The 11,992-nt window shown below is 40.2% G+C and overlaps 1 protein-coding gene across 1 annotated transcript in view; it reads right to left on the bottom strand.

The window, feature by feature from the left end:
• Window positions 1-11,279, bottom strand: part of bahcc1a (BAH domain and coiled-coil containing 1a) — a 60,446-nt gene extending 49,167 nt beyond the window's left edge. The window contains exons 1-2 of the mRNA XM_079253197.1: window positions 11,188-11,279; window positions 7,781-8,104 (exon numbers count right to left, since the gene is read on the bottom strand). Coding sequence (XP_079109323.1) covers window positions 7,781-7,952 — 172 coding nt within the window. The 5' untranslated portion in view covers window positions 7,953-8,104; window positions 11,188-11,279. The remainder of the gene's footprint in view (window positions 1-7,780; window positions 8,105-11,187) is intronic.
• Between the last annotated feature and the right edge of the window lie 713 nt (window positions 11,280-11,992).

Below are 11,992 nucleotides of genomic sequence, written 5' to 3' on the forward strand. Positions count from 1 at the left end.
TGTTTAGTGATTGTGATGGACATCACTTTCTGATGGGTCACAGCAAGAAAGCACAGGGCAGAGGGGAAGGATTTGTCTTTCTGAGGGCTATAATTGCTAGAATCTGACTTGCAAATGGAAAAAGATACATTGCCTTATTTTGCCATTGCTTATGTCTTGTAAATTTGCACATTCATGTTACATGAGGATGTGACAACACAAGACACTCTCCCCCTCCCTTTCTGTGTCCTCATGTACTGTACTGAGAGGCTGCAGACTGTAGCAGCGCTGAGGGAATGAGATAACCGCACACCATTGTGAAAAGGGGCTGTCAAAGCTTTTTTTTTTTTCTTCCTCTCCCTCTCTCTTCTTTCTCTCGTTCTCTGTCAAGGATATAAAAGAGCTGGAGCAGTGGCTGCAGAAATAGTCCTGTTTCTATAATTAGATGTAAACAGATGAACCAGACTCTCAAGCTTGCTCTGTCCCACTGGCCCTACAGCCTCCTGGGAGGCAAGATGTGTGAGTCGGTGTGACGTGCTTTTATTGTCTGTGTGTGTGTGTGTGTGTGTGTGTGTGTGTGTGTGTGTGTCGAGGGGGGGTTCATGTGTCTGTTTGCAATGCACCAGTAGGTGTATGACAGCATGTGACAGTGTGCATCTAGTCTTGCTGTCGCTTTCCACCAAATCTGTCTGTCTTTTTTTTTTTTTTTTTTTTTTCGCTCTCTCTTTGGGAAGCACAAATCAGCCCCATCCCCCATATTCACCAGAGGCTAGGTCACAGGCCGTACATAGCAAGGAGAGGGAGCTAATATGAGCTAATATGCATGCGGCAGCGGCAGACAAACACACATCTGTTGCAGCGGCGCCAGTCATTTGCCCCACATCCTCAGGACTCATGGTGTACCAACGAAAGGATGCAGTGTAGCCTAGTGGTCATACCAGGTGGAGGGGGTGAAAGGAAAAAATTATTTAAAAAAAAAAAAAAAAAAAAGGAAAAATGATGAACAAGGTGGGCACAAAGGGGTCTATTGAGTCACACATGGGACTGCATCTAAAAGAGAATAGAGAACAGTGACGGACATGATCATCAAACACTGAAAATGCAAGTATGAAAGAATGAGTAAAATAGGTGATTTCATTTTTAAAAAAGAAAAGCAAATATAGATAAGGTTCTTGTTTTGCACATCAGTGTCAGAAGAACCTCAATAAATCCATGCAAGAGAACAGGAGCAACAAGTCTAATTTGGATTGAGGACTAGGCATCTGGTTGGATGGTCCCAAGAGACTTATTAAAATGGAATTCCTGATGCTAATCTTTGTTTTCTCACAAAAACGGCTGACACATCCTTGAGAGGCAGACTGCATGTAAATTTAATGGCAAATCTCTGCATATATTTAGCAGTACACCTCATTGTTTGGCACTCTATGTCGCCACAGCCCACTGTTTCTATGACAGTCGCCAAATTGTGGACAATTGTTTGGGCCCCTCCACCACATACTGTCCACCATAAGAAAACAAGCTTCCGACTACAGAAAACACAAAGAAAAACACAAAACAAGAGAAAAGGCTCTGTACAGAATTATTTCTCTGTCAAACTCAATATTATACATTAACATGCTGGTGCTAAAGGTAACATGTAACCTTGCGAAGACACCCTGAATAATAAACTGTTGCCTGATATCAGAAACATGGAGATTCTATAAATTGTTATGAGCATAAAAAGAGCACTTTTTTTTATAAGAGCAGCAAAACTCAGACCAGTAAAAAGAAAAAAAAACATCTCCTGCTTAGAGGTTCAACATCTGATCCAGCAGGAAGAGGCTCGGACGTTAGAGAGTTAACCATGCACCTGTCTTCGCCTTACAGCCAACCCCAGGGTGTCTTAGCTCAGGGGGGTGGGTGTGTTGAGAACGCAGCACAAGACACACACACACAAAGACATCCTAAAGCCACCCACCAACCCAAACATAACCACACACACATTCACACACACTCATGCGCATACAGTATTGTCACCAACTGCAAATCGGCTGGCAACAATAGGGCAAGTGCCCCCCTTTTTTTCATTCTTTTCTTTTCACTGAATGATTAAAATAATAAAACTGGAATAAAAAAAGAAAAAAAAAGAAAAAGAAAAACAAGTAATCTGGATTTTCTGCTTGAGCTGTTAATAATGTCTAACAGCTGTCACATGCAATACGGCCATGCGTGGAGGTGGGCCTGGGGCTGCCTGATGAGAAGCCGCCTGATACGAAGGGGAGGGGTTTGTCACAGACAAAACAGCAGTTCTTGAGTTGAATGTTAAATTTCACAAACACTTCTACAACTTTATGTGCCGGTTATGTGAAATGAACAGAAGCCACATTGGATTTTTTTATTTCAACATCTCACTTTTTCGTGTTGAGTTTAAAAATAGATGAGAGGTTTTGAAATCCAATGCCCTGAAATCCAATACAGGAAGGTATTACCCTGCCCGTCACTCTCACCCGTGGGTCTCCTTTGTGTATAGCCTGTGTGCACGCCCCGTACTCGGGGCGAGGGCTGTGTGGCACCATGCCACATGGTATAATGTGGGTGGCAGACTGTTTGAAGAGGCTGTATCTGAGGCAACACAGCCACTCGCCAGCCAAAGTCCTCTTAGAAAGCCAGATCCTTACTTTTTGTTTGTTTGTTTGTTTGTTTCCAAGCAGCCACACAGTTTTGCTGATGAGCAAAGAAATTCACTAAACACAAGTGATTATATCATCTATCAGATTTAAAATCTACCTTTCATGTTCCCAGATAGAAAAGAAAACCATGATGCTTTCGCTTATTTCTTTATAACTAACGACTAAACGCCTGATGACCCAGGATGATATGGATGCTTGATTATACTCAAAACATGTTACTCTTGTCAGTAAACCCATTTGCAAATTTGTAAGGGGCTTACCCTTTCAAAGATAGCTGACCGCCCTTGCCATGCAATTTGGTTTCCAAGGGGAGTGTCAGGGTAAGGGGACAGATGGCAGCAGCACTGGGTAAGGTGCTATTTCAGCCAGGTGCGGGATGCCAAACAACACCTCCACTATTAAGGGGGATTCCAGTGACAGCCAGTCAGGACTGTATCATCTCACAACAATCCACAAACGAGCCCAACAACAGGCTGTAGTTCTGTTTTACAATGGCAAAGAAGGAGATGGAGCACACAAAGCCAGTGGCAAATGGAACTTGGCCTTCACCCCATGCTCTTTCTCTGCACTTCCAGAAGAGAGGCTCCTGTGTATGAGTGGCCTTTTAATATGATGTTCAAGATTTATCATCACCCAGAATAACTTCAGAGCTTCATGCTCCATATCTTCATATTTTTAGAGGAAAAGACAGGCTTTGGTGGGTCTGGGTGCTGTGCAGCTGAATAACTGCACTGAGCTTGAAACACACTGTAAACACTGCTCTTGTCAGGGGTTATCAAGAATGTGGGGTGGGTAAAGGCAAGCAAAGGCATGGTACAATCAGCACTCGCAACACCAGCGCTACAAGGCCTTGAAGATGAAGCCTCCCTTTCCATGACCAATCCTCACACTCTGCGAGCTTTATTCTTTTAAAGACCCTGGTTGTAACCGGCCCTTTGCTAACTGCACCTGTGTTTGTCTGTGAAGAGTCTTCCTAACAACCACAAACCCATGGGATATTTCAGCAATGAGACATTCAATAAAAGTCTCAGTAAAGTTATTTATTCTCCTAAGAAAGAAAAAAAAATGGGAGAAGGCAGACTGTATGGCTAACCTTTGAAGGTGGGAGCTGCTCAGATATCCAGCTAGGACATAAAAACCAAAGGAATGACAGGGACATCCTACCAGTAAACAATAAAGGGGGTGGACGGGACTGTTTTTTATCTTTAACAGCAGCTGTAAAACACACACAAAGCTAGGGTCTGCAACAATGGCCCAGAGGCAGGGGAGGGTGGCTAAAACAGAAGTGGCAGGAAGACCACTGCTTCCCAGACACAAGGGTCTTCCTGCTGGAAAGAAAGGAGACTGAAAAATGGAAGGGAAGAGACAGAGAGGACAGCTTATGGAAAAGGAGAAAGGGCAGATGTAAAGGAAGGGCAGTCTGAGTGAGTGAGATGACACAAATATGACCTTTGATTACATGGGGTGTTTAGAGGCGAGCTGAGCCATGGACGGCCTCTGAACCCCCCTGCTGTTTCCACACAGCCACACCTCAGCCAGAGAGTACTGATCAGAACAATATGGCTGAAAGATGAACCAGCAGCCATAAATGCCAGCAGTAAAGACAGCTCCACTGTGTCTCCTGCTCTGACACCATCCAACATCTGAATCCCAGCCTCACAGCCAAGCAAAGGCCGTCTCCAACTCTGCGCTGGAGCCAGAAGAAGATAAAGTTACTATTTCAAAGTCCTTGTAAATGAACTGGCTGAATTAAACCACATTAGATGCGTTTACAGGTCTGCGTCTCCCTGTATCAGCATGTACACAGAGAGAAGTTGCTCCAATGTCACATTCCCACATTCCCAGAACACAGTGCAAGTGTAAACTATAAATCGACCACCTGACATGCATTACAAATGACTGGCTTGTAGTAGGTGAAGATGGACAGAGGCAAATGCAAACTGACAGAATCTCTACCGGCTCTAAACAACATGGTTCGGTGGGCAAGAATGCCAAAGTGTGTGTTTGCGCCTGTTGGCGTCTGGCTGCAGCCAAACTCACAAGTTTGAAAGAGAGAGGAAAATTTCTCCCAAAATATGTTGAAATTCTGCAACCCTGCTGGGAACAATGCCAAGCGAGAGTGTTGCAACTGACATCACTCTTTTCAGCAGCAAGGGTGTCGGGAGCGCTTACATTAAATACCTCTGCGAAGCCAGAGGAGCCCTTTCAAGGAGCCACATCAGAAACCTGCCTCTCAATGCATTTTTACATCAACGCTGAAATATTCATGTTCTTTGTAAAGTATTCATGTGAACTAGTGTGCAAGTTTGTCCCTGGGGGGAAAGTGCAGAGAAACCGAACACACTCAGCAAACAACCCGTTCAGTTGTGCTATAATGTTTCTAGCATACCGGTCACTTGAAGAAACGTTAATGACCTGGCCTGTCAAGACGAACAGTCCTGGACCAGTTTGGTTGAATTCTTACATACAACCTACAACTTGCTTGTTTTTTTTTTTGGGTGAAAGGGTTAAAAAAAATTACATTAAGTTGATGACATGAGCACTGAAATAAATAAACTACACACAACGCTGTGCTTTCTTATTTAATTTAGTTTCTGTCATATAAATAAAAATGGTTTTGAAGATAAAAGGGAAAACTTTGCTTTCATTTCACTCAATTTAATCAGTTTAATTCCTTTATGTGTGGAGCACATGCACTTCTTTGCATTAATCTGCCCAAAGAGCCAGCTGCTTCTAAATGTTTTCTTTCTAAATGCTTTAATAAAAGAAATTGTGTTACTAAAGGGAGTAGTCCACAGCGCTTCCACTTTAACATAAAGCATCTACTGTTTTCATGAATTTCCCATCAGAAAAATGAAAATCCTGAATTATTTTGAATTACACATCATGCCTCATCCAGTTATTTGCAATATGGCATGCTTGACATTTTCAAATATTATTAAAATAATAAATCAAAAATTGTACTTGAGCAGAGTGCAATAAAAAAAGGAATAATTCTAATCTGACCTAGAGGAGATTTTCAAATGATGTGAACATGTCAATTTGTGCTGTATGTTAATTCAATCAAATATCTGAAATATGAAGAATTAAATCATTTTCATCTGCAGGATATTAGACTGCCCTGCAGTCCCACCCATGCCTTACTGACAAAACCGAGAACAATAAACCACCTGTGCTGCTCATTGAACAGTGATGACATTTGGAGGGGAGGTCTTCCGTGTTGCTCTTACACAATTCTACAATAAAAAAAACACTCCAAATCTGATTGGTGGGAGCACCTGTACCCCCGTAGCCAGCATAAGCCCTCATGCTCTTGACAAAACATCTGTAAGGAGAAGAGAAAAAAAAAAGAAAAAGAAAGAAAACATACGGATGCAGGCTTTTCTTTGTATATGTGTGTGTTTGCATGTGTGAATGCTGCCAAATTCAAGCATGAATGGTGAGAGATGAATGGTGAACAGCACCCGTGAATTCTCCTGAATGACTAATTATGCTTAATGTTTAGCCTTATTTTGCAAATTAATTCAGAATCTTTGCAAACACAATGAATTTGAAAAATATCTCTGGTTAGCTTGCCACAACATTGCCTACAGTAAAATCAGTTTCATAAGATATTAAAAGTGTAAATAAACAAAGGACTGCTTAAAATATAATGTAGCTTGATACAGGAAAGAATACATAGTAAAAGGTGACTGATGCTTTACTTGAGCACATATTATGTTATCGTTCTTATCAGTTATATTTAACAAATAAACAAGACCCGTAACCCAAGTATTCTCTGCTGGGTCATAAGCATATATTTAAGAGGCTTCATTTACATATGATGAAAGAAAATGATTTTCTAAGTGGAGTTGTTTGATCTACTCATCCTTTCTGTTGACTAAATCTTCTCTTTTATTCTACATGGGTGGACTTTATCAAAAAAATAATATGTATGTTGTGATCAAGTCCATTAAGAGGCGTGTATACATTGTCTGAGTATAAAAACTGTGAGTTTTATAAAGCAGAGGTGATTCAGTTTTAATCAGTGCAACTGTAAATAATCCAAACACAACAGCTGCTTAGGGTTATTCTGTTCAATGCTCTTCAGGTTCTCCAAGCTGCACATTTTGACTGCTCTGTGTGGACATAAATGTGTGCTTCCATGTTTGTAAATGTGCACATGTGATACCAAAGTCACTTGATAAACCTGATGAATGCACTGTGAACCCATTTGCACCCCAACACTTTAAAGTTCTGTATGGGGGGGGGAGGTTGTTTCTACAATTGCTTATCTTCCTTTACCTCCATAGGCCTGCACATACAGCCTAGCAAACCTGTTCATCCAGCCTTTCTTTCTTTCTCTGGGCTTTGTAGCCTGTTTCTTTTTTTCCTTTTTTTTTTTTTTGTTTTTTTTTTTTGTTTTACAGAGATGGCATCGATGTGACACTTATCAGTTAAACGTAAAGTGACAAAATCTCCTTCAGCTTGAGAGACATAGGGGAACCAGTGTCAGTAGGCTTCAAACATCAAACCAAAGCAGATCTCAAACGTCATTTATTGGATTTTATCGTTTATCATCACGCCATTTATCAACTTTTTAAAAGATTATTTGCTTAATACAAATGGCTTTATTGCTTTTAAATATCTTAGCTACACACACACACACACACACACACACACACATTATATATATATATATATATATATATATATATATAGAGAGAGAGAGAGAGAGAGAGAGAGAGAGAGAGAGAGAGAGACTGAATTTAAAAAAAAAAAAAAAATCCTGATCAATGAGTTAATGTAAATGACATTTCACTTGATTTATTGCCTGTTATTTGAACAACAAATTTCTGTCAACAGCCACACCTGAGCAACCCAACACGAGCCTCATCCATTGTTGCCTTTTGAGCAAAAATAATCTGCTTTGTGAAACACTACAGGTCTACGCATGCCTACCGTCTATTATTCACATTGACAAGCGTAGATGCTTTATGGTGCGACATCATGAGCATTTTGAAACAACAATAGCTCTGAAAAAGATCATACAGACACATTTCAGCAGCAAAATTGTGTGGGACAAAATATTTGTCAAAAAAGAAATAAGAGACAAGAAAAGAAAAAAAAAAAGACACAGATGTTTGACTAACCTGAGTGGGGAGCCATTGGTAAGTGTGACGGGTAGTATTTCCCCGGCGGGAAGTGACCGGCGTGTTGCACAGAGCTGTGACCCGAGGGAGCGATCCGAGAGGCGGCTCGGTGCACCAGAGCGCCCCGCTCTGAAAGAAGGTGCGCCGGAGCAGCGAAATCCCGTCCTTCCATTCCGAGGAATGTTAAATAATCCGAAATCCGGATAGGGTAGGTCAGGAAAATCAGATGCAAGCCATAAAATAATCCTTCCCTTCGAATCTATGTGTTGCATTCAGTAGATCGCAGGCTTCTCCAGCCAAAAGCGCAGCCCCCGATCATCTTTTCTGCCAAAGGAGAAATTCAAAGCAGTTTTCACTTTCAACAAAAAAGGAGAGGGAAATTTAAAAAATGAATGACAAAACACAATTTCTAACACAACATTAGAGTCTAGAATTACAAAAAAAAAAAAAAAAAAAAAAAAAATCAAAGTAAGAGGGATAGAGACAGAGAGAAAACGATCTATTAATAGGATTCATTGAAATTTCCTCCCTACATTCTCTGCAGATTTTTGCATATCATTGAAAGCCGCCTATTCACGCTTTAAACTGTCTGGTCAAATGTAACCACAGTAGATATAAACGACTAGCGAGGCACCCCAACGCCTTCTGAGCCGGGCTCAGCCTTGGCTCCATTGATAACCCCACCATGTAGGCCTGTATGGAGAAGTGCACTTCATATGCAAGACACAGATACATCGAGCACACTGACTATATTCATTCTATATTCACATCTATCTAATAATAAGCACATTATGTCTAATCCAGATAGTTGATTAAAATACAACATCAGCAAGTTATATGTCATTCTCTTCAAAACCACACTAACATGCAGTATGGTAAATACATTTTTATAAATTGTTATTATTGCAACAAATATCAAAATGCATAACATTTTTGCTGGAAGATTAACTGTGTGTCGTTGTGTTTGGGCTAAAATGATGGAAGTGTGTACTCAGCCTACATCCCAAGGTGAACAACGCTGCCTTCCTTCTGCTCGTCCTATTGTCTCGCACTGATGCAAGCGTTTTTCTGTCTCTGTCATCCCGATACTGCTTTCATTACACCTCACTCTAAATTTTCACATTACACACTGCAATAAACCTCGTTTTATGGAAATTTGGAAATAATATTCTCTATATTAATCGAATGTAAAATTATCCAGATTGCAACATATTTGAGAATTAAAAGGAAAAAAAACATAAATCTCATCAGGAATTGACGAGTTTTCTTCCATTCAGATTCAGGAAGCTGCACTGTCAGTTTCTGAAGTTTGAGGACATGTCACATTGTAAGACATATGGTGTTTAAAATCAAAATATCACTAAAATATCTCTTCATAACAGAGATGCAGCAGCTCCTGAAAGGCAGAGCCTGTCCTCTCCCTCCCTCTGTGTGTGTGTGTGTGTGTGTGTGTGTGTGTGTGTGTAATTCTGTGCGCATACTTGCACGTGTGCACGCCCCCGCGTGACTATGTGTGTGTATATGTATGTGTGTGCGTGTGTGCATGTGAATAACTGCACTCTCACTGTCTTCATCTGCCTTGACCTATTTCAGGTCAGGTAATCAAATGGAGCAGTAACTACATTATAGGCGATATCTTTTGCAATGCCACAAAACAGGGTGGTTCTGATAAAATGAGAAAAAGAAGATCATTATAAAGCAGTTAATTAAAAATGTATATAAACCACATTTTTCTAGAAATCATTAAATATAATATAGAAATCTTTTTAGGCTACAGGTTTTGCCAATCAGCTGAAATCTGCCAGAAATTAAAAAGAAAAAAAAAGGAAAACTAGCCAACAGTGGGCAGCTAAAGATTTATCATTCTAAATTAGATTTTTTAGATTAATTCTGGGTTTTAAATCACAATTTTTCCACCTGGTTTCCAATAGGGTTCTTCGAAGCAGACGTCTTCAAACATTAACTCACCGTAAAAATGAATGACTGAAAACAATATCGACTAAAATTCGCAGGCTGCAGTGTGGAAATATTAAAGATGCTACTCACTTTTTAGCTCTATCATCTCTCCGTGTAGCAAGTTACAGCTACAGCCAACATTTCAGAGCTACAACAATAAAATTGCTGCTAACGCAGACCTCTGAAAAAAAAAAAATCTGGATCAGCGGAGAATTTCCTGAACTAATTGTGCGCATGCATGAGGGTGTTTGAGGTGAAAACGTTTAAAAAAGCCTCGCTGTTGCATCTATGATCATAAAGTCGTCAGTGTGTGGACTGTAAGGGGATCCAATGTGAATGGCCGCCCGTCAGGAGGACTGCCTTTGTCTCCTCACTGAGAAAGTGCTTCTCGGTCGGCCATTACCTTCTCCTCGCCATGCTGTTACATCCAGCCTTCCCTTTATGCCCACAGAACCAAACAGGCCTACCTACGAATAAAATTGTGGCGCATTAATGGGGTTTGTGAGAGGCTGTAGCTTTGTAAATGTACGAAATGTATTTTTATGGAAATTTACTTGCTGTGGCGTAAATGTCCACGACGTTTTCTTTTAATTTCACCTTGATACGAGCGATTTCCCCCCCATCCAGCACGCTGCTTTTCTCCCCCTTTTTTATTTAAAATTCAAACGATCGACGCTGCTAATGAAATTCAAGTGGTTGTCAATTGCATTTGCAGAAGCTCGTCGACGACAAAGAAGCAGCCGATGAATCAAATTATGCTGCATCGGTCAAATCGTGCTGCGGGAGGACGACCGGGTCTCCGTGACTCATTTGGCCGGACCGGAGAGCGACTCAGCCGGAACGCGGAAGGACATGCTTACCGCTATATGGCAGTGGAGATACTCCTCTACCAGTAGCTGCTTTCATTGTCTGGACACATCACGGTTTTGTAAAATATTGGTGTTTCATCATTTCTACGTAGAAACCTTTTTCTATTGGAATTATTGATATTTTATCAAACAATTTTTACAACCATTCAACTAAAAAAATGGGGGGAAAGGAAGGTACCTTGCCACCTTTTAAATAGCCCAAAGATGATTAAAGATCACGGATGTTGTTCAATAATAATTTATAAAATAATTACAAAAAGTAGTTCACATGCAATAATAATAATAATAATAATAATAATAATAATAATAATAATAATAATAATAATAATAATAAATAGATTATTTGTGACGTGTCAGTTCATGAATCATTTGATTTATTCCACACAGGAAACACCTCATACATTCTGTTTTGTTATTTTGGAAAATTATTGCAAAGCACTGTGTATAATCCACGGCATGTCACATCCAGCATTTTGGACAAAACACAGCCTGTATTATGTCACAAGCAAGAATCAGATCCTGAAATGTTTTATTAAAGACAAAAAAAAAAAAAAAAATCAAGTATATAAAATCACTACTTACTGGTGTGTTAAATCCTTGCATAACAATAAATTATGAAATCACAAAACTCTGGGAGAGAAGGTGCAAGTGCGACGCCCATTTAAAATCAAAATCTGAGATTAACCATGTGGCTAGAATGAAATCCTACACTATTTCCATCTGAGGCTGTGCTCTAGTCTGCTGCTTTAGTCTATGAAAGCAGAGGCCAGTGGGACTGGGGCTTCCGGCCTGGCTGGATTGCGGCTCGGCTCTTCGAGCAGCGGTTTCTCTCCCGATGCAACTGCGTACCTTGGGTCTCGGGGGGCAGGGTAAACACGCTTTCCTATTGGCCGGATACCTGCATGGCAATGGAGTCGTGCCGCCCGCCCCGCAGATACGGCAGATTCTGATTGGTCGACAGTACAAACCAATGGTAAGGTGACTGGCGGTGCTAAACAGAGTGAAAAGCGCCAGATTTAAAGCACCGGATGGTCAGATCAGTCACAATAGCGCTCACAGCCTGAATACACGGTAGATAAAGCAGATTTAGAGATCGTGGGGTAGTTCATGGAACAAAAAAATAATACAATTTTAAACACACACACACACACACACACACACACACACACACATATATATATATATATATATATATATATATATATATATATATATATATATATATATATATATATATATATATATATATATATATATATATAGCTTACATATATAGCTATATATGTCTATATATGTAAGCTATATATATATAGCTTACAAGATAATTATGAATGGTTTGTCACCAGAAAAAAACTGAGATTAGTGTCAAACGAAAACGCAATTTGTG

Source organism: Telmatherina bonti, assembly GCF_933228915.1.
Source record: "Telmatherina bonti genome assembly, chromosome: 14".
NCBI classification, from domain to species: Eukaryota; Metazoa; Chordata; class Actinopteri; order Atheriniformes; family Telmatherinidae; genus Telmatherina; species Telmatherina bonti.